The sequence below is a fragment of the Mustela erminea genome, chromosome 17 (assembly GCF_009829155.1).
Source record: "Mustela erminea isolate mMusErm1 chromosome 17, mMusErm1.Pri, whole genome shotgun sequence".
NCBI lineage: Eukaryota > Metazoa > Chordata > Mammalia > Carnivora > Mustelidae > Mustela > Mustela erminea.
In genome coordinates this window covers 39,793,199-39,817,192 of record NC_045630.1, presented here as the reverse complement: position 1 = coordinate 39,817,192, position 23,994 = coordinate 39,793,199, and the positions used below count along the sequence as shown (strand labels likewise).

The 23,994-nt window shown below is 35.7% G+C and overlaps 1 protein-coding gene across 5 annotated transcripts in view; it reads right to left on the bottom strand.

Annotated features, from left to right (window-relative positions):
- Positions 1-452: 452 nt before the first annotated feature.
- The window catches only part of PTPRC (protein tyrosine phosphatase receptor type C), a 126,541-nt gene continuing 102,999 nt past the window's right edge, over positions 453-23,994 (bottom strand). For all 5 annotated transcript variants that reach the window (XM_032319123.1, XM_032319124.1, XM_032319125.1 and 2 more), the window contains 14 exons: positions 23,882-23,958; positions 19,947-19,983; positions 19,753-19,850; positions 18,903-19,028; positions 16,419-16,576; positions 16,078-16,213; positions 14,209-14,358; positions 9,812-9,902; positions 8,392-8,525; positions 7,300-7,434; positions 5,536-5,658; positions 5,138-5,313; positions 3,262-3,397; positions 453-1,544 (listed from right to left, as the gene is read on the bottom strand). In XM_032319123.1, coding sequence (XP_032175014.1) covers positions 1,269-1,544; positions 3,262-3,397; positions 5,138-5,313; positions 5,536-5,658; positions 7,300-7,434; positions 8,392-8,525; positions 9,812-9,902; positions 14,209-14,358; positions 16,078-16,213; positions 16,419-16,576; positions 18,903-19,028; positions 19,753-19,850; positions 19,947-19,983; positions 23,882-23,958 — 1,853 coding nt within the window. In that variant the 3' untranslated portion in view covers positions 453-1,268. The remainder of the gene's footprint in view (positions 1,545-3,261; positions 3,398-5,137; positions 5,314-5,535; positions 5,659-7,299; positions 7,435-8,391; positions 8,526-9,811; positions 9,903-14,208; positions 14,359-16,077; positions 16,214-16,418; positions 16,577-18,902; positions 19,029-19,752; positions 19,851-19,946; positions 19,984-23,881; positions 23,959-23,994) is intronic.

The following is a 23,994-nucleotide window of genomic DNA, read 5'->3' as shown; positions in this document are numbered from 1 at the left end:
TGGCAAGATTTCATTCCTTTTTATGGCTGAGTAGTATTTCATTGTGTATATATACCGTAAGTTCTTTATCCATTCATCAATCAATGGACATGGGCTTTTTCCGTAATTCAGCTATTATAATCTAAGCATTTGAGAAATTGAAAGTCAATGCACTTCTGTTGAGATAAATAGAGTTGTTGAATCAATATATTGTACACCTGAAACTAGTAAACACTGTATATTAAGTATACTGGAATTATAATAAAATAAAATAGATAAAAAAACAAAGTAAATGAACTTGGGTGAAAGTTAAGCATGAATTTTAAAATGGAAAGTATACATGTGCAATATTATATTTCTCATATCAGTGTTGTATTCCATAAAAATAGTTAGATCAGGTTTCAAATTAAATATTTCACACAAATATGTTTGCATAATTCTATTTGTATCCCATGAATATTAATATAAAGGGCTTTTGTTTAAAGATGTTTATTTAAATTCAGCTGCAACAAACATAATTCTTGGTCAAAAGTATCAAGCAATGAATTTCACATATTATACAGGGAATAGTCCATGCTACAAAATTATAAACATCATATGAATATAACAAGATAAGCTTGCTTAAAAATTTTAAATTAGATTAAATGAGCTTGAAAGGTAAGGACTAAATGCTAACATATGGAATGTAAGATTTCCAAATGTTAATTTAGTTAACTTTCTTGTAGTAACTACACACACACACATACTACTTTTATGTCTATTTCTAAAAATAAAATAGTAAACTACAAGATATATATGAGTAGAACAAGGAGGACATCTTGAGGTCATTCTAGAAATGCACATTTTTTTCTTAGGTCTCACACACAATTCATGATTTAAAAAATAGGTCATTTAAACTAAGTTTATATATTCAGTATAAAATGTGTTTTTTCTTCAAATAAAAGGGCAAAATTTCTCAAAAGCATTTAAATTTACTTAAAAGCACCCTCTCTCCCATTTCTGTTGCTGTTTCTGTCTCACACACACACACACATACACACATCCAAAGACTACAAAGAAGATATTTTTTTGATGACTGACAGGTAAAATTTTAAAATATGAATAAAACTGTACAAATGTTTTAGCAAAACTGTCTTAAATATGTTACCTCAGTAGTAAAAAAAAACTTCTCAAATATCTGTCTAAAGTACTTCATTCATTAATCCACTGTATATCTACTTTATCCTCCTACTTTTAGAAAAATAGAAATAATACTTAATACAATGTTTTGAGTCCTGTATATGTCTTTCCTATGCACTTTGAGTTAAACCTGGACTCGGAGGACCATTGGCAGAATGTTCTGGCTCTTCAGGGCCATTCGTGACTTTAGTACCTTCATCTTCTTTGTTTCCTTCATTGGCCTTATCAAGGGCACCAGTTGAACCAACACAATTAGCACCCTGTTTTGCATTGTCCAATTCATTATCAAATTCGATTTTATCTTCTTGGTTGTTGCTTTTCTTTATTTGTCCATTCTGGGCAGGGTAAGTGCTAGCAATGACATCATACAGGAATTGGTATTGCTCCTAGTAAAAGAAAGAAGCAAAAAAGCTTATGTAATTATTATAAAGAAAGTTTACATATTTATTTTTATGTCAGATGAAAATTAGCAAGAACTGGTCATCTCCTTGGAAGTCTTGGATAGCAGAAAACTACTCTTTTTTGTTTTTATAAAAAGAACATTTTAAATGACTTAGTCCCCCTATAGTTCCAAAGGACTGACTGCAGGGTATTCCTCAAAGTTTACCTTGGAGTAACACCAAACATGTTCATTCCCCTCCCAGGCCACGTGGGGTCTCATTTCTTTGCCTTGGCCCATGATGCCACTTTCTGGGCTTATCCTTCTTGGTTTAATGCCTAAGCATCATTTCTCTAAGTATCAGAGCAGAAATCACCTGTTTCCAGAAAGCCTGTGCAGATCCCCATAGGTTAAATTCAGTGCCCATATTCATGTTCTTTGTATAATCTCTCTGTCATTTCAATTACTACATTGTTTAATAAATATCCACAGTTTCCTCATACTAAACTGTGAGTCTCTTATTGGCAAGAGCACATAGTAGGCGCTCAGGACATTTTTATAATCAACTATATGCAAGCTCAGTGTCCTGCACCATTAAAAGCTGCATAGATCTGAGTGAGGGGTTAAGCTTATATGGTGACTAGTTATGAATTTCTGGACTACCTGGAACATCCAGGTTAGATTGATTACAAAATGCCACACTTGCTAGTCTCACTGGATCCACACTTCTTGGCAAGGTGATTTTGCAGACCCATTCAACAAGGAGTGGAGTCAACTTCCCCATTCCTTGAATCTGAGCTAGCGTGGTGACTTGTTTGGATAAGAAAATGCAGAGGACAACAGATTGTGCCAGTTTCCAAGCCTGGTCCTCAAGAGATCTCGCATACTGCTGCCCTGCTTCTCAGAACTCTGTTGCCTTAATGGGAATGTGCCTGGGCTAGTCCTCCAGAGAAGAAGACACCTGCATTCTACTCACTCTTGTTGCCAGAGCTAAAGTCTTGCAACTGCCAATCTGTTAGTGGTAGGGATCACTTTGGATGAGGCAAATCCCAGCAGATACATTAGCAGTGGCAAACCAGTAAGTGAGCCTTGTCCACACTGGTTGACGCTGATGTGATTGGCAGAACTATTTCATTGCGCCAATAGACTATTGAACTGTAATAGTTCTTTTTTTTTCTGCCACTAATTTTGAGGTGGTTTGTTACACAGCAATACAAATTAATACAGGAGTAAAGATGGGGAAAATTATGGAATTCATGAGCATTTGAGGAGAAGTTCTTTATGAACTGCCACAACAAACCGCTGGCAAGCTCTAGTTAGTTCTTTTATTTACATTAATAATAATCTAGGGAAGCCTGGGTGGATCAGTCAGTTAAGCCTCTGCCTTCAGCTCAGGTCATGATCTTGGGGTCCTGGAATCGAGTCCCATGTGGGGTTCCCTGCTCAGTGGGGAGCCTGCTTCTCCTTCTCCCTCTGCCTGCCACTCCACCAGGTTGTGCTCTCTCTCAGATAAATAAATGAAATCTTTAAAAAATAAAATATAATAATTTAATGTGAATTATCATGTAGAAAGGGAAGATAGGAAAGAAAAATAGAAAGGTAAATAGAAGAGAAGAAGAGAAAAGTTGAGGAATAGGGAAGACAAGGAGGGAAGGAAAGAAAGAAAAGAAACTGTTAAAATAAAAATGCAAAAGACATTGAAAGCAGCTGCGAGATCTACTTACAAGCGTGGGAACCATTCCTGGTCTAGCTCTGCGGAGAGATTTTACTACTTGAAAAACATCTATTACTTCTTCTGTTTCTGCGCTTTCCAAGAGATTTAGCAAAGCACAAAATAGTCCCGTTTGCTGAGATCCATCTCTATAAAATGAAGAAAAGTTTTAAAAAGAAAATAATGCTACATTTTATGGAGAAGGCGATATTAGAATAAAAACTGAGAGAGATGAAATGCATTCTTCACTCACGTTTATTGTAATTATGTCATTCCAATCTCTTAAGAGCAAAACGTTTCCACTCAATGCATTTTTTGGAAAACTTTTTTCAGTTTGAGAATATAATAATCTTATAGTTTGAAAATACTTGTCTCAGGCTTCATAAATATTTTTTCTTCTGTTTAGTCCCTTATAGATTATCATGCATTTTTATTTACATCTGAAGTTGTAAGGAAGTTGTTAGGACAAATATTGTGATGCCAATTTGACAGATGAGGACATCAAGACTTAGGGAGGATAGATAGAGACATGCCCAGAAAGCAATAAAACCAGAAATATGGGACCAAATATTTTGTATATTGCTAGAACGCATGCCTTCTCTTTTTCTCTCTTCTGCCTCTCTAATGCTTTTTACAAATGTCCACATTTCTGTATCAATAGAAAAATGACACCTGGTATAATTATTCATTAATAGAGGACAACTCAATGATTTGCTTACCTATAAAAAGCATGTTACATTATAATAAAGATTCAAATATGTTATTAGCAGGATTTTATTTATTATACATAACTAAGGGACATATAATAGATATTCAGCCATATCTTAAGAAACATATAATTTTGAAGTTTAACCTTGCCTACTTTAGCTTTCTTTTGCACAAATATCACCTTTGAAAACTCTAATAAAGACTGAAAAGTCGTGCATCTGTAAGGACTTGATACTAGTGTATGCAATTCTAATAATAATAATGAAGCTTTCTTGAAATTTCTAAAAGCATCTCAGTAAATTTACGTTTCTCATTTTCCTTTTTATTTTTATTTTGCATTTACTTTAATATTTTTTATGTAAATATTTTATATTATGCATCCTTCTTTCAATATCTCTTATTTAAGGTAGCTATGTAGCCATCTCTCACACATGAAAGTCAAGGGTCGGGGCGTCTGGGTGGTTCAGTGGGTTAAAGCCTCTGCCTTCAGCTCAGGTCATGATCTCAGGGTCCTGGATTCGAGTCCTACATCAGGCTCTCTGTTTAGCAAGGACCCTGCTTCCCTTCCTCTCTCTCTCTGCCTGCCTCTATGCCTACTTGTGATCTCTGTCTGTCAAATAAATAAATAACAACTTAAAAAAATACTTAAAAAAAAGAAAGTCAAGGGTCTACATAGTAGAAATTAATAAAGTCAAAAATTATTATATATAATATTAAAGTCTTTTCAGGTAATATATAACCTGAGATGTTTACTGAAGGCAAAGCATCCATTCCTTTAGATTGTCTTAAGACCTGATAAGGTAGATCAATGCATATAAGCATAAACAAAATTGATATCCATCTACCTGTCTGTTCATGCATCCTGCCACTTATTCATTAATTCATCCAGGCCACAAGACACTCAGATTCATTGTGAGGCACTGGGAGTCAATGTGACACTGGTATTAAACTTATAGACTAAAACTACTGCACTATAATATAATCATTGCTATCATTATTTCTATAACAGTCATAGAAATTGCTCTGTATGTGCAAGCAAAACTGAGAGTGACAGATTCCACAAGAAGCTTTTGTTGTGGTCATGCATTTTATATATCAGGATAGACTTTAACAGGAAGTGTAAACCATGAAGTCAAGCATTATGCTGATTTTTAGAGAATATCTTATCAAATCCCACCCACCTGCAGTGAATGAGCAGAGGAGCACTCTTGTGATGCTTATTCCCTTCAGGGGAATTCTTGGGAAGATTTTCTTTGAGAGTCTGAATCATGGAGATCAATTCTTTGGGTTCTGCAGGAAGCTCTGTCACATTCCAGTTATTATACTGGTACTGGTACACAGTCCGAGAATCTTTCCTCTGAAACCAGAAAAGAAGGGAACATTAATTCAAGTAAGGTTCAGTCCATTTAATAATTTAATAGTCACACTGTCTTCACAATTGCTTTCATTTAACCCTTAAAGGTTTACTCTAAAAACATTATACAGATTTCTCTTTGCTTTTATAGAGTTAGTTATATTAGTTTTTCCACCAGATCAGTTACCAGAACAAAAATACGTACTCCTGAAATTATTTACATACCTTGGAATGTCTCAGTTCAAATACACGGAGGGTGTAAGCTGGAGATTCTTTGGTATCTTTCATATCAACTTGTATATCTCCATATGTTTGCTTTTCTTCTTCCCAATACTGAGCACAGGCTTCCTGGATGACAAAGAACACAATTCAACAACCCCCACACAAGGGTTCTGTTTGCTTTTTAATATATTCAGAACATCTCTTACTGTCTCTGTCTCTCTTTGCCCTCTCTCTCTTTCCCTGCATTCTATTAGATTGAAATTACTAACTGTGTTCTAAAATGGAAAGCCACACATAAAACTCTAAAATCTAACTTCAGTATGGTGGACATCCATTCCACAACATCTGGTGTTTCCTTGTGTGAATCAAGAGAACTGAGACATAACCAAAGTGGCCAGGACACCACAGGAACGGCTCTATCACCACTAGTGTAGGTCTTGGAGATCTGTTTCTTCCTTCCATACACTTATTATCAACACTTCTTCAAAATTTATAGATTGAGCTGATGTTGATCATGACTCTTGCAAGAAGTGTCACTATCTTTCCGGTGGTCCTTGTGGAAGGAGACTTCATCTCTTGGAGTTTTGTCTCCGTATTTTGAAGACCAACACCCTGAGCACCCTTATATAAGTTGACTCCATACCTAAGTAAAGAGTCAGACTGAAAAGCAGGTGGACCACAGAAGTATGTTCTCTCTGCAAATGGTTCTGCACCCATTACCATCACAGTTGCTGACAGTGTTAGGCATTCCTGCCTCAACTAGCGTTTTAGTTCCTGGCTTTCACAATTTAGGTGAAAGAAAAGAGTGCTTGAATTCCATGCTGGAAATCTGAACATGTTACTTCTTTTTAAAAAAAAAATTTTTTTAAATCATAAAATAAAACGTGTCCTATATCCAGGCGTAAGGCACCAAAGAAAAGACAAAAAGAAAAGGTATATAGATGCATGCTTATGAGACTATTCACTAAATAAGCTGTAACATATGCCAGGTAATATGTTAGGTACTAAAACTAAGTAAAATGTACTACTAGTGAGATTTTGATAATCCAAGGTACTAAGGAAAAGATCAAATAAATGTCACAGGCATTAAACAGATCAAATTAGATCTTAGGCTCACCTCCAACTATAAAATTTTGTAATAATAAATATTACATGAGCATAAAGAAGGCAGGATTTAGATAAATTTTTCAGGAGTTCTAGAAGAAAAGGATCAAAATGGAAATAAAGGATACTTTTAGACATGGGAATTCCAGTAAATTAAGTCTCAGTGATGAAAATGCAAATGGTGTGTCAAGATTCAGTCAGAAAACCTACTTGTCCAGAATAGAAATCATGGAAAACATAAAAATATGAAGAAAATGGAATTATTTTTGAGGGTCTGGTTATTGAGGGTCTTAAACAACACACTGAGGAGTTTGATTTTCATCTGTGGAAAACAGAAGGAAAATGTGTCTGTTGTTTGTTGTTTGTAGCAAGCAGTAACACTGGGATTGCTCTGCATGAGTTGATCCATTGATGGTGGGTAGGACTGGAGAAACAGTAGCAAGAGAGACTGTCAAAACCCAGACATGAGTTTCCAAAGACTAACACTTGCATGGAAGGTGGTAAGAATAAACAAAGCTAACTTTGTGACAGAAGGGTCAAAAATCCTATGGTTGAGTTGAGAATCAGGAAAGTAATTCCTGAGAATCAGGAAAGTAATAAGAATGGAAAATGATATTTTATGACAGAAATACAAAAAATATATATATTCTTAGAAGTACAAACCTGGTCTCCATTCTTCAGCTGTGTCAGCATAACAATAACTCTGACTTTTCTTTGGAATACCATCTGCCAAAAGTCACCAATGGTCTCTTTTAGTGGTCCCTGAGCAGCAATCATCACTTCGGGTTTCCAGTAACTCTTTAATAAGAAAGAGAGACAGAGAGAGAGAGAGAGAGAGAGAGAGATTCTGTTACTCTTGCTCACTGATGAGAGAGCAATGGATTCTTAAAATAATCATTTGGAAATATTGTCACTTAATTTGATATCAATTCTGTAACATAAAAATATTAAGATCCTTAGAACCAAGAAACAATGTGATATCTATATGTAGTTAGTTAATGATACTTAGTTAATGATAATACTTAGCTAATAGTGTGAAATCAAGTTTAGAACATATGATCTTAACAAAATTAACAAGTTTTTCCTTCCAAAACTAACTTCAAAAAAAAAAGTAAATGTGGTTGTAAAAAGAAAATATGTAAGCATTTCAGATTATCTTCACCATGTCTCTTCCCTTTGCTACCTACACAGTCTTATGATAACTCTGAATTAAACTAATATTCTACAAGTGTGTCTTAGAAAAATTTGGAAAATAAATCCAACTTCATGTACATGCAAAAAGAATTTACTGAATGACTATGGTTCCTTGTTAGAATTTTCTGCTTACTGAAAAAAAAAAGTTATGAGACAGACTCTTTAATAACTCAGATAATCTGAATGAAATGTTTTAGCTATGCAAAGATGCAAATTCTTATTTGCCTAAAATTTAGGTATCTGAGTAAGTAGAAACATTTTCAAATACTTATATTTGCTCAAATTGTATTATCTGTATTATTTGGAAGAGTCCTACCGGTCATAAATTATAACTAATAAGCATTGTCTTATTTTGTATCAACACACTAGGTTTTAATATCAGTCTTTCAGTAAGCTAAAATACAGTATTAAAAATGAAAATTTTGTGTCAATCAATAATTATTGTCAAGCTCATCATTCTTTTATAAAATTACTTAATGAATGACCATAAAAATATAGATTTTTATAATGTATTCTACAATAAAGGGTTAGATCCTGGGCTTGGGAAATGCAAGTACCTACCATTACAAAAGATGCATTGATGTATCTACTTGTTTCCTCGGAGTCACTGTCATCATCAGAAGATTCATCTGAATCATGCTCACTCTCTTTGCTCATCTCAAGTTCATGTTTGAGTGGCACTCTGTTAAAGTCATCTATGTAAAATAAATTAGTGGTAAGTCTTTCTTTAAAAAATCAAATACCCTCTTGATTGTCATGTAGAAATTAGTGAAGTAACAGACTGCATAGTGTAAATTTACTGAGGTACATGAAATGAGACCCTACATAAAATTCAGTGTGTATTGATTAACAAAATCACAAAAAAGAAATCTAAGAAAAAGCAGCTTTCCAAAAAGTTCCTAGGAAAAAATGGGATATAGCACCATGTTAAACAATAAATAGATATAATATTCTATATAATCATTCAGTCTTTGACACATATACTTTAGTTTTCCATGGAAAACGGAAAACTAGTTTTCCATGGAAAATCATCATTCTGCTAGATACGTTTAAAAATACATACATAAGTTTGAAAAAATACATAGCTTAGGTAAAAACCTAATTTCTCATTTATATCCTGTTAATATCAAATTAACAATCTTAATTACATAGGTATCTCAGGTGACTTATTATTCAATCAAGAAAATTATTTGGTGCATAATTTCTAAGTGTTTCTCAATTTCTTTAATCTATAATATCCTGACAAATGATCCGATTAGCTATATCATCATCAATTCTAGATTTTGAACTAATATTTAGAAGGACTTCAGCCAAATATACATCGATATGATTTATTTGGTTGTCTAGTTTGTTAGTTTGTTATATTTTCTCCATGCTGATTTATGCAAATTTCTCCATGCTAGTTTATGCAAATGAATAAAATGAGAGTTGTACCAGGCATGATCCTATAAAATTCTTAAATAACAGAATTCAAATATTGAAACTGTACATATGTTGTTAGTCTACTAAGTCTGATGATTAACAGTTTATGGGGTGCTTTTTACCTACTGTCAATCTCCCAGATAGAAGGAAGGGAAAAAGAGAAAACATAAAGGAAAAAAAGGAAGTAATGGTTGCTATTGGCAGTTACCCTGAAACAAATAACTGAAATAAACTCAACATGAGAGAGAACTAGTAAAGTGGACTTGGCCTTTTTTCTCCCAGCTTCAGAGGTTACATCTTTCTGGAAACCCATTTCTGAAATAATTGATAGAAAATACTAAATTGGTAGAAAATATTGTATACAGTCTATCCTCCAAAGTCCATTGTGAATGTATGGGGTGCAAAATATTTTCTATAATTAAATTTAAATAGCCCATTAGTTATTCCCTGCTCTGAACCCGATGTTGAAAACTTGCTTCAAAATCATTTGTGTGTGTGCATGCAAAAAAGAGTTTAATTTTATCTGATACCAAAGAATAACACAGAATGAGCTACATACATGGAATGATGTAAGAATTCCTGTTTTTACTTTTATTCTGTTCTTGATTTCCAATGTGCTGTGTCCTCCAGCTCCTATACGAAGGAAGTCTCTGAGGGTGAAAAAACAGAACGGAACACTGCTTTTAAAATGCAAGTTGTGCTTTTGTTTATTATTGTGGCAAAAGATGTTCCCTAAAGAAAAGTATTACATCAAATTTTGTGGAAATGTGTATTCATTGCCTATAGTTCACAAGTTTTAAGTTTTCTTTTTAATTTTTCAGGCATTTCATATTTTTGACATGGTGAGTTTGAACTCAAGATATACAATCATTTAACAAAATAGGTTTCCCACTTAAGAGTTGCTGGAGAGCAAAATAGCAATGGTTTGGTCCTATATAACTGAAGCACTACTGTATCCATGTTGATGATTATCCATATTACAAGAGGCAGTGGTATATTACTGGAAATGATCAGTAACAAACTCTCCAGATACAGCATTCGCAGAAAACTTGGCTCATGCTTCAAATAATTGATGCTTCTTTTGCTCACACCTTCCGGACCGCTTTTCTTCCCATTCACAGTAGATGATCTAGCAACAAGACCTCTCTTGTCTGCTGGGGAAGCTCTCAAACCCTTTTGCATTTGTTTCTGCTTTTTACCGTGCACTTCCATTTCTCACTTGAAAACATCAACAGTTTCTTAACTGGTCTCTTTATCTTCAATCAATCTCACTTGCTCTAATCCTTTTAAAACAGGAAACAGAGTCCCCCTGAGGCTCCTCAGCAGTTTGCCTTCACTAGGAAGCATTCAACTGCACCAAAAACCCTTCAGGGCTGCGCTGTTCATTGCTGGGACCCGCCTCACCCTATGATGGTTCCCTTCCACTTCAGCCAACCAACTTCTTGACTCTGATAAGGGTGTGAGTTGTCCTTTAACTTTTGTGAGTTCTAGGCCTGGGCTACCCTTTTCTCTTGTCACTCTGCTCATTTCAGACTTGCCTTTTAACTCTCAGTTTAAAGATTTATTTATTTGACAGGGAGATAGAGGGAGAGCACAAGTAGGCAGAGCGGCAGGCAGAGGCAGAAGGAGAAGCAGTCTCTCGGCTGAGCAAGGAACCTGGTGTGGGGCTCGATCCCAGGACTCTGGGATATGACCTGAGCCAAAGGCAGAGGCTTAACCAACTGAGCGACCCGGGGGGTCCCTAACTATCAGTTTAAATGCCATTTATTCTGGAAGATCTCTCTGCCTGTAGCCCTTCCTTTGCATTTGTTCTTAAGTATTTGTCAAATGAATGAATAATCTAAACCGAAAGAGCTCATCATATACAGTTCATTAGGATTTTATACACACGCAAACATATGTGCATGGGATGTGTGTGTACATATATATGTATATATATATTTTTAAATATGGTATGCTCTTTATATTATATGTATGTGTGTATACACACACACACACACACAGATATATATATATATATATTTTTTTTTTTTTTAATATGGGATGCTCTTTCAAACTAAATATGGCACCCCGTATCAAACCCCATGCATTGCTGTGTAATGAGTGAATGAAAACCTCATTTTTCAGGGCGCCTGGGTGGCTCAGTGGGTTGAGCCTCTGCCTTCGGCTCAGGTCACAATCTTGGGGTCCTAGGATCGAGTCGCACATCTGGCTCTCTGCTCAGTGGGGAGCCTGCTTCCCCCCCTCTCTCTGCCTACCTGTGATCTCTCTCTCTGTGTCAAATAAATAAATAAAAACTTAAAAGAAAGAAAGAAAACCTCATTTTTTAATACCAGGCCATTTGAACTCATGGAGGCTGATGCTTTGGAAAGCATCATACTTTTTGTCTGTCAGAATGGTCACCCAGTGGGCCCTGCCCTCTAGCCAATACCCACTATTATAGATAAAACTAATGGCTTACCCTCATCTAAGACAGTAAGGGCTTTTCACACCTCAGTCTCAGCTTCCAAGCGTATCCATATCTGCTAGAGCTCTATTACTAAATAATTATCTAAGTCGTTATTCTCAAATTACAACTCAGTCTCTTACATCTCACCAATGTCTTCCTCTCTGCTCTCTGGTACTCAGAGTCTGTCATCAGGAAACTGCCACCCATCTTAATGCTTTTATCCCAACAGTTCCTTCACCTTTTATGCTTGGGGGAGTAGGGGTGCACCAGGTGAAACCCAAGGGTCTCTTGAGAACACCACCAAAAATGCATTAGTAGGTCTTTGGAAAAAAAAAAAAAAAACAACAACCTGAATTCCCCACATACATCACAGCTTGAAGAAAAGATATGTTCTGTCTTTGCTACCTGTTTCTACTTATTTCTCCTCCTCATCTACTCATTTCTCCTTATGAGTCCTACTCATTTCTCTTTCAAAAAGCCCAACTACTTTGATTTTCCTGACGCCATGTCATATAGCTTTTGACCTTTGTTGGATGCTCCAGGTACTGATTCCTGGATCGCTCCTTCTCATTTAGTTTTAGACTTGCCGAATTTTTCTTCCCAGGTCTATCATCATTCTTGGTTACTTCGATATTGACAAGGATGATCTATGCAATGCTCTGGTCTCTTCTTAGCTTCTTTACCTCCTATGACCTTTCCCTCCACTCTTCTACCAACCACTTTCTCCATTCCACCTCTGTAAGTTTCATTTCCAGCATTCATTTAAAAATTACAATTTCAATCATCTCATTATTGAAAATTACCTCTTTTCTTCCTACTCATTTATTCTAGTATCTCCAGTCTAGCATTGGGCAATCCTATCAAAATCTTCCACATACCACCCTTACCACTGTCCTTTAGTGCCCCATGTCCTTCTGCAGCCAATTTGCTCTTTATCTTCCCCCACTATATCATACATTTGCAAACACCCTCAATTACTTTGCCTCCGACTTTCAAACAGTCACTTCAAGAAATCCTATAGCCCCTATTTTCAATGTTTCTGTAGAAAACAATAAAACCAAAGGACTCTCTTTAAGTTCATGACCATAAATTTGAAATGATGTAACAGTTTCCTTCAATCTACTACGTTGCCTAGGGAGATGGCTTTCCTACTTTGACATAGCTGTTCCATCTACTTTCTCCTTCCTCAGGTATAAGTGTTTTTTGTCCTACTCACTCCTGTCCCCTTAAACTTTTAACTGATGATCTTGCTTCATACCCTCTTTAGAAAGAAAAGACAAATTGACAAGAACAGCCTTAACTTCCTATCACCAAATCTAGCAAGTGACCTACATCTCTCCTCTCATTTCTTTTCTTCCTTCATGCTTAAATGAAATAATTTCACTATTTCTATAAGTTATAGTCACTAGCTGTGACCTGGGTTACACATTCTCACCATGTCCACTGCAAATCACTCTGACTCTTGTACCCAAAACTGTACTCAACACAGGGCAAAAACCTAATCATATTTGTTCGGTCACAGAATTTACTCTTTCTTTTAGTGACTTTACATGTGAATGTTTAAATTACATTTATAAATATTTCCAAACATGGATCAAATATATGTATATGTGGTTTAGCAGCGTTAGTGTACTGATAGGTGGTTGATCTGTCAGCTAAAAGGGCAAGAAAAAAGCAATTAAACATCCTTCCACTCAAGATTACTCTGGTAGGCTGCTGGTCCTTCCACTATGCTTGGGTCTTCTAGGGGATTGTGTTACCTGCTGATTATTGGATGCTCTACCTACCCCCTCCTCCACACCTCATCCTCATTTTGAACCAAAACATTAACCAGTTCTGCATCTGATTAAAAACGTATTCCTGGTCTTGTGAAACTCTCCAATTTGGCCAGTTTGGTAGTTTACAATTCATTTCAGTAAACTGGAAATCATAAGAGAAAAGTTGCAATTTTTTTTTTTTTAACAACTGAACGATTTGGAGATAACTGTGAGAATTCTCTGAGTGAGTGAACTATATCCTAAGCTAGCTTACCAAGTAATAGCCCAATAAATAGGTTAGGACACATGTATTTATCCTTTAGTTTCTGTCTACCAGCTCCAGCCAGTTAAACTTTCTAAGTAGTCATAAACTCCTCTACTTATTTCCTTTCCAAACCAAAACCAGATGTAGTTTTAAAAGGTGAGATGCTACATTGCCTTTGGCAGACCAATTTTGTACGTATATACTATCTATTATTTTGACACTATATTTTATACCACCTTAATGAGAAATTGTTAAAAGTGTGGGCTGTAGACACATTTCTAGGTTTAAACAAGTTTCCTTTGTAAGAGCTTTTCACTTTCGGGCATTTCTCTTAAACTCTCTCTGTCTTAGTTTCCTCATCTGTGCCCCATTGGTTGTGGGAAGGCCCAAATTCAAGAACCATGTCAAACATAAAGCGCAGCACTAGAAAATAGCCCTCAGTGAAAGTTATCTATAGTTATTATTATTGCTATCACTATTATTACCTGGAATTCAGCCTCTAGTGGAGATGGCTCACTGGGTGGATCTCTTTTCTTCATGTTAAATAGATATGGATGTAATTCAGACAAACTCACTTCTGTTTCCCCAAATTGATTGTATTCCACCAGGGCCTGATGGATCAGGATATACTGTGCCTACAATTCCAAAGAAAAATATAGATGATTAACTGACAACTTACAGTCCTATAAATCACATTTAAATAAATTATACATGTCCATAACTTTCCTCATATTGGGACAATGTATACAAAAGAAAACGGATACCTATAACACTTGAATATTGTGGAATTTGGCTCTCACAGTTCTCTAGAATGTGGGCAAATTCCATGACAGTTTTTTTCCCAGGAAAAAATAGCTTGCCTAAATAGATTAAATATCTACTATATAGTGCATGACTTTTATTTTATTTTTAAAAATCAGAAAGCATTGTCTGTTACTTCCTTCAGTAATTATTATTGATCCATTAACTCAATTCACTAATATATAAAACTATAATAAATTTTGCACTGTACTTAAGAGGAAAAGAATGCAAGTTGATATTCCCTGGAACACATTTTTTAAAAAGAGTTTTCTAGAGTTATTTAAAATAGAGGAAATTATTTTTTAAAAAAAGCACTATGCCAAATCAACATTTAACAACTCCTAACTTTTTATCATATTTGAATCCACTATTTTTAAATAAATGACATATTTCTGATAAAGTTCAAGCCTCATTAACCACTAACTCCAGCGCCCTGACTTTTACTTTTTCCATAGGAACTATTTTTTTTTTCCTGGTTAACAATCTGTCTTTATACTTCTGCACTTATATTTATGTATCTATAAACATTGTACATTTGTATGTGCTTCTTTAAAACTCTATACATTTTATCTTACATGTTTCATTCAGTGATTTTATTCACTCATGGTTTTCATCTGAGCATCTAACCACATGGATGGATACAGACAAAGATTATCCCTTTCAACTGCATAGCATGCTTTGTCAGGTATCTGTATGTCTACATTTCCCCCCTTTCTCCATAAATATGAATAAAGTCTTGTCTTTTCTTTCCTTCTTTCTCTCTCTCCTTCTTTCTCTCTCTCTCTTTCTTCTTTTTCTTTTTCTTTCTTTTTTTTTTTTTTTGGTTATTCTATCAATGTTTAATTCAATGAACATTCTTGCACACCTTTCTAAATGTGCACATTTGCAGGTGCTTCTCTTGGGCATAAACATACATGTGGAATTGCTGGGTCAAGTGCAGACAGTTTCAATAATAACCATCACTTACAAGTACTGGCTACATACATGTCCCGGGAACTTGCCTACATACTTTCCTTGGAATACCTTTTCATCAAAACTCCACAGAGTGAATAGGTCATTACCTCCATTTTACACTTGACTTAACAAAGGCACAGAAATATTAAAAACTTGTGAAAGGATACACAATGTTAAGAATTAAAGGCAAGATATGAACCTTGGAAGTGTAGGTCCAAAATCTGGGCTCTAATCACTATACTATATTGTCCTCCCTGGTATTAACTTTATGAGATTCTGCCAAACTGGTTTTCAGTGTTTTATTTATTCTTTTTTCCTTTCTGACACCTGTAAATGGCATTTTATTATTTATCTATGTGTTTGTTTATATAATTTAGAATCATCCTTCTTCTACCGTACTTTTTAACCACTAATGCAAAATACTTCTAATGGGTGCTTACCAAGTGATTTAGTTTTCAGGAAATTAAAAGAGAACTATTTTCACCCACTGTTTAAAATTTCAAAGACTCAGGATTTCTTTTAAGATCACTGTTCCCCCCGACAGGAAAATTTCCGTCAAAAAGCAAAAGGGATATTGGGGGTTGAAGGTTGGCTCATACCTCCACTTGAACCATCAGGCATCTCTGTCGCCGCAGCTTGACGACATAACCATAAACATCTACTTTGTTTTCTGCTTCCAGACCTTCTAGCATGGCATCAATTCCAATATAAGTGCCCGTGCGTCCAACACCAGCACTGACAAAGCAAACAAACAAAGTGAAGGCATGATCGTGGCAGGGAAGTGAAGGGAAAAGCTGACGGGGTGAAGCAGAGGAAGGAACGTCAGTTTCTCCTCACAGACTGTTGCCCAAAGTAGCAACTGCCAAAGGGAAGGATGTCCCTACCAGCCTCAAGGCGAGGACTGGGATAGCTCTGGCACCTCCTGTGGGGCTCCGTTTACCTGCAGTGCACCACAATGGGGCCGCTGAAGAAGTTGCTGAAAGCGTTCACTCTCCTCCGCAGCTTGAGGAGCAGGTGCGGGTCTTCAGGCACCCCATGGTCTGGCCAGCTGGTGAACTGAATGTGAGTCACCTCTCTTCCTGTGGCTTTCTCTTTTTTCTAGGCAAAAGATATTTTCTTTGAATTTTTTTTTTTTTTTAAAAGCAAACTACCTGACAAGTAAGTGAAAGGAGGGGCAGGACCAAGAACTCCTCATGCAAGTGTTTTTCAACCATGGTGACATTTTCCTTTCCAATGGATAACCAGCTGTTGAGACATCATGCACGGTTGGCAAGCACTAACCAGTAAGCAAGAACTCACCAGGAAGGCAATAAGCTGTGGTAAATGAGCTGAGGCTTCAAGGAATTTCCATGCTGCCATGCCAGAAACAAACAACAGAAACACACGCATGCACCAAAAATGGGGGTGTGGGTGGGTAGGAAAAGATAGAAAGCAAAGGCCATTCTCAAATTATTCTCAATTATTCTGAAATAATTCTGTCTGATAGACCAGTAAATTCTCTTCAAGTGAAGAAAGTCTGATAAATTATTTGGTTAATGCTATGTTTTGTAGGCGTCTTATATTAGAAATGTTAGCTCAGACTGTGGGGAGACAACTGAGGAAAGTCAGCCCCAGACTATGGCTCATATTTGTCCCAACTTCAAGATAACCCCTTATTCAAGATGAATAATTCATACTTCCCTGAGCTGGTACGAAGAAGAACCACCTACATTTAGATAGCAGAAGAAACAACAAAACTTGGTTGGTTGTAATCTTCTGGTAGGAAATAATTATATTAATTAAGAATAATAATGAGACCAATCGATGTAACCTGATCTACATATGACCCATGTATATGGACTGGGGTTCTCATGCTTAAGTCCTTCATGTATTTTACCATGAACTATCAGTGGTGGAACCATTGCCCCACAGCCCTCTGTGGTTATCATAGTAACGCCATGGTAGGCTAAGAAGGCCTTGGAAGAAATACACAAGGGGTAGGGGTATGTTTTGCGTCTTTATCCCTCTTTAAAATATATTCACATACCATAAAATTCATTCATTTAAATGATAAAGTGTTTTATTATATTCTCAGAGTCATAAAATCCTACTACTAGCTAATTACAAGACATTTTCATGACCTCCCCAAAGAAACCCTTACGGATTAGCAGTCATCCCTCCTCCTGCTTCCTACCCCCCTCAATTTCAAGCAATCCTAATCAACGTTCTGTCTCCATAAGTTTGCCTATTCTGGACTCTTCATAACAATAGAATCCTAGGGGGTGCCTGGGTGGCTCAGCCAGTTGAGTGTCTAACTCCCGATCTCAGCTCAGGTCTTGATCCCAAGGTGGTGGGTTCAAGGCCCACATTGTGCTCCATGCTGGGAATGAAACCTACTTAAAAAATAAATTAAAAATACAAAAACTCCAAAAAAAAAATAAAACAAAAAACTCGGAATCCTATAACATGTGTGAGGACCTATTATCTAAGGCCACAGTGACAATTTTCTTTTCCAAACTAAACATTTTATCTTTGCTACATAGTTAGAACTTTGTATTTCTTTTTTTAAAAAGATTTTATTAATTTATTTGACAGGCAGAGAGACAGGCAGAGGTTGGGGGGGGGTGCGGAGAAACAGGCTCCCCGCTGAGCAGAGAGTCCAATGTGGGGCTTGATCCCAGGACTCTGAGATCATGACCTGAGAGGAAAACAGAGGCTTACCCCAGTGAGCCACCTTGGTGTCCCAGAACTTTGTATTTCTTACAGTAGTCTCTATTTGTGCCATTTGGTTTTTTTTTTCTTTTTTTTTTTTTTTTTTGTGTTTTTTTGGTTGTTTTTTTTTTTTTTTTTTTTTTTGGTGCTAAAAGGTAATTTTATTAAAGTACAAGGCCAGGATCCGTAGGCAGAAAGAGCTCTCTAATTGTGCCATTTGGTTAAGTATTCTCTCCATAATGGTAATGGTAATAGACCCATTGAGAGAAGGGTCATTTTATCATTCATTCAATAATCCAATCATTTATTCAACACTATTAATGAGCTCTTCTCTTTATGTCAAGAGTCACAACATTACTATATATATTTGAGTGGGAGACTGGGGTGGGAAAAAGAGGAAGAGAGAATATGACTAGCATGGAGCCCAACGCAGGGGTTTGATCCCACAACCCTGAGATCATGACCTGAACCAAAATTAAGAGTTGACCACTTAACCAACTAAGCCCCTCAGGTGCCCCTACAGATACTTTTGATATGACTTGGACAAATACTACTTTCTCCAGTCATTTAATTTGACCCTGTTGTCTTGTGTTACTGTTCCCCCCTCCTCCTGTAGTTTGTTAAAATAGTTTTTCTTAGATAGTTTATAATTTCTTACATTTAACTTCATTCCATAATTTTATTTTTAGACAACCTATATGAAAATAAAAATCATATAATGAAACAAACTCACATTTGTAATGTTTAACTTCTGAATGATATAATCTGGACATCTTTTGTACTCGGTGATCTTTACAATGACATCTCCAAAAGCCCGTGTGCCCTCTTCCATTGATGGCCAGTATTCTGCACACTTGTTCTATATTTCAAAAAATATTAAGAATTTTGGTTTTTCATTTAAATAAATTTGTTTATTGAAATTAAAAACACAAAACAAAAAATATTCATCTGAAAGTCTCACAACATTTATGTATTCTTCTTCAAGCACATATACACCTCAAACTGTGATGTTTGAAAAGTATTTCATTTCCCATTAACGTGTCCTGAAAGATTTCTCCATGCTACCTAGCAGAAGGGTGCTCTTCCTAGGCTTAGCTGCATATGAAAAGAGGATGGGCTCAGTTGTCAGCAGAAATGATGTGGTTGCATGCAGTTAATTTCAGGCTGCAGGGTAGGGAGGTTTTCACGCTTCCTAAAGTCCTATTACATGAATTACCACCTATCTGCCCAAGGACAGTCTTGTTTTAAGTATTCATGAGTGCTTGTGAAATCAGCACACTGAAATGCACTAAACTCATAACAATGCACTAAACTTATAACAATACTGAGAAGAAATGGGAATCAAAGGTAAGGCCAGCAATTAAGCACAAACACTTAAACTTCATTCATATATACATATATTTAAGTATGTACATATTTTATTATTCTACATGTAAGAAACGTTTAAGTCAAGTGTTACACTGATTAAAATAGAGAACTGTCTGTTTTTGTCATCAAGCAATATGTGTGTTTTGTTTTGTATTTTGAAATGCGATTCAACATGCTCTTTTCCTAACCCCCATCCTTCATCCTATGTCATTTACCCTGTTTCCTTCTTCACATCGAGTGACCATGACAATGACCGTGGCTTTCTGTTCCCAGATCATCCTCCAGAAATCATCAACAGTTTCATCCCTGGGACCTAGGAGGTAAATAAATACTAACTGATAAATATCTTCTGATAAAAGAACTATAAAACATTTTTTCAAAAAGAATGTTAGACTATCAGGTAAATTACCTTGTGCAGCAATGTATTTCCTGGGTTCTTTGAAGCCCTGTTCAAAACACATACAAAGGTATGTCATTTAGTGAACCCTCAATTACTCATTTACATGCAAAATTGTGAGTTAAAGGAGGTTGATTTAGAGCCACCATTTCTTGGTTGTGGATTTTTCTGAACATTTTCAAATTATAAGGGGGGATTTTATTAACTCGTGATCACCCATTAAACTGTGCCAAACATGTTAGCATTTACAAACCATATTCATGGCTTTCATGTATCTTCCCCATATACCCAAAACAATTTTAGAAATCAGATTTCATCCTCATCTGGGGTAGTGCAGCAATTTATAAAAGTAATCCAGACATTCTTATATTTTATGTTCTGCCAACTCTTACAAAACCATCTGTTACAATTTAAACCTTCGTACAAGCCGTATATTTGCTTTTGGGATTTTTACTCAATTTTTTTCAATAAATCATTCTGAGATGATCCCCACATTTCTACCTTTTAACTCGTGCTGGGATAGACTGCAGATTCCCTAGACTCCTTCTCTGCCATTGTAGATAAAAGATACAATAATTTTCATTTCATTACCTACATATCTGCTTTTTCCACTCCTATTACCAAAGTAAAGAAGGAGTACAGAGGCAGATAAGATATTGTGCTAATTTCTTCCAAATTATCCCATATTCCTTAAATTTACCTCAGCAATCAGAGAAGCCTTTAGAGAGATAACCTTTGCCCATTCGATGAAATTTGGTTACATGGGCCACAAAAATTTGGGGTTAAATCAATAACTTCTTGAAACATCTATCTCATGACATAGTGTTAGTCATATATTAACTTATTTCACACTTATTTATTGAGGGACTACAATATGTCAAGTAACTATCCAAAAGCTGAAGACATGCTTTTTGGGAGCTCCCAGCTCTGGTGGAGAAAAATAAGTATTAATTCAATACCATAATTACCATAGATATTTGAATAGAGATTATAAGTTTTTTTTTTCAGAGACCAGCTAAATTCTTATAAAATCTGTTCTCAATTTTCTTCCAAAAACAATGTGAAACACTATGTACTAAAATAAAGTTAATCAGTGATAGTTGTGAAAGCCTACAGAAGTTACTTACAGAATCAGTTAAAATAGAGGTCAAAATTATGATGCAGTATTCATAATCATCTTTAGACTATGACCTCACATTTGTAAGTGTTGCTCATTATTATAAATAAGTCTTTTGTTGATCATATTAAAAAGGAATAAAGTAAGACATTTTATTGTGGATATCATGAGTATATGTTGATGAAAGAGGTATTTGTTGCTTGGGATCGAACTTGCAGAGACAACAGTAAGCAAGGATACAAAAACTGTCATGTATTAAACAAAGTGGATGGGAGGCAGGATATATGTATTGGTTAGAGTGCCAACTCAAGGGACAGAATGCTCGAGAAGATAAATCCCAGCTCTGCTTCTACTTGCAAAAATGGTGAAGGTGCATGTTTCATAAATTATCCAAAATTTTAAAGTTTTGCTCTAATTTTACATTATCTGTGTGTAGAGGATTGAATAGCATTCTTCAAAACCTCATATCCAGTCAGAATGTCAAAATATGATTTCATTTGCGAAGAAGATCTTTGTGGAAGATGAGGTTCTACGGACTGAAGATGGGCTCTCATTCTAATGACTGGAGTCTTTATGAGAGAAAGGGGGCATAGTGATGTGGAATCACACAAGAAAGAATGTCATGTGATGATGGAAGCACAGATTAGGGTGATAACAGCCAAGCCAATGAAGGCCAAGGATTATCAGGAGCTACTAGAAGCTAGAAGAGGCAAGGGAGGTTTTCCCTCAGATCCTACAGAGGGAGCATGGCTCTGCTGATACCTGGATTTCAGACTTCTTGCCTCCAGAACTTTGAGAGAATAAATTTATGTTGTTTTAGGCCACCCAGTTTGTGGTGTTTTGTTATGTCAGCCCTAGGAAACTAACACATCATGTTTATAAGTAAATAAATACGATTTGACCATTTTACCTATTCCACTGAAAGTTTATATATTCACGTAGATCAAAACAAACTTCAATTTCAATTTTTTTTTTAAGGAAAGTTTGTGAATTACCTCATAAACCAGCATAGAGAGTAGCATGATATACACTTTGTCAACCATTGTCAAAACAATTTTTTGTTGATTACTCTTTTGGCGGTCTGTGTGAAATAAGCCCTCTTCATACACTGCTGGTGGCATGTAAATTGGTACAACCCTAATGGAGGACCATTTGGAAATGTCTTTTAAAATTTCAAATGCATATTCTCTTTGACTTAGAAATTCTTCTTTCAGGAATTTATCCTATATATACTAAAGCCCAGTGTAAAATAATGAGTCAAGATTATTCATTGAACCATTTGTTTGTAAAAGCAGAAGATTAGAAAAGGCATTTAATGTCCATTAATACAGGAAATGATTAACTAAATCACAATTCAGCTATAACCATGAATGACTTATAAAGTCTGAGAGAAAGGTATAGAAATACTCTATGTCCAGCGTCAGCAAGCTACAACTTGTGTCTGATTTTTTTTTTTAAGATTTTATTTATTTATTTGACAGAAGAGAAAGAGAGATCGCAAGTACGCAGAAAGGCAGACAGAGGAGAGAGAGGAGGAAGCAGGCTCCCCACTGAGACCGATGTGGGGCTCAATCCCAGGACCCGGAGATCATGATGTGAGCCGAAAGCAGAGGCTTAACCCACTGAGCCACCCAGGTGCCCTGTGTCTGATTTTGGGGAAAAAAAAAATTGAATACATTCACATTGTGTATTATCTCTGGATGTGGCCACTAAACTTCAGACCTAAGTAATTGTGACAGAAGTGCTATGTCCTGAAAACCCAAAATATTTGTTGTTAGGCCCCTTACAGAAAAAATTTGCCAATCCCTTTTCTTGTAGTGATTATATATATAAATTTTTTCTGTGTATACACACACATACACACACATGTATACATATATGTGTATATATACGTACATATACACATATATATATATATAAATCTTACATATGTATATAAAGCATGGCACAGAACAATATGAATATTACGTTAACATTTTTAGATAAAGAAGAGGATAAAAAAGTTGGCATTCTCTTGTTTATAAAGAAACTGGCTGGATCAATAAGAAACAGTGTGAAGGTTACCTGTTGGGGTAAACGGAGACATGGGGCAAAAGGTGGATTGTGTGGAAGGAGAATTTTTTCAGTCTCTCTATTGTTGCACCACTTGATTTTTTAAAAAAATTGTGCAGTCCATTATTTATTTAACAATTATATAATAAATAACATTTTTAAATATTATGGATACATTAACCGTATGCAGTATTTGGTTTTGGGTAAATACAATGAACACATGAGCCAGGTCAATGAAGAACATCTCTGCTGACATGAAATGTGATACAATTGAAGCATCATAGTTTGGAGTCAGGCAGACCTGGGTTTGAATCCCAAGTCAACCTTTTACGAATTGAACGAGGACAAGGACAACTACTTCCCCAGAGCCTCCCAGCCCTCACCTCTCACCTCTACATGAGCATGAATGGTTCACATGGCCAGGGCCAATGTGGGGCTCTCATGAGCAGTATATACATAGACCATTTAGTCTAATATCCAGCACATAGTAGGTACCAGAATATTTTAAGTATTAGTATCATCTTTTTTGTAGAAAAAATTCTATAAAATACCTAGTACCAATAACAAATAATAACTATACTTGCGGTTATTAATGATTTTGTTGTTTATCTCAGCAACCTTAGGGGTTTACTTCAAACTATTTCTAATAATATTTCTAAAATTTTGCCATGATAAAGAAGGAACTGAATGGAATGCATAGAAACAAGAAAAATGAAAATGGTCAGTGACAAAACAACAAAGATATAAAATCATCTGGCAGTTATGCATTTTTACTCACATCAATATAGCTGGCATTTATATAATTTGACCCTGCGTCTCCATTTATATCAGAGAGTTCAACACGGTTATAATCATCTGTCCAAAGAAAAGAAATATAAATAAATGAAATAA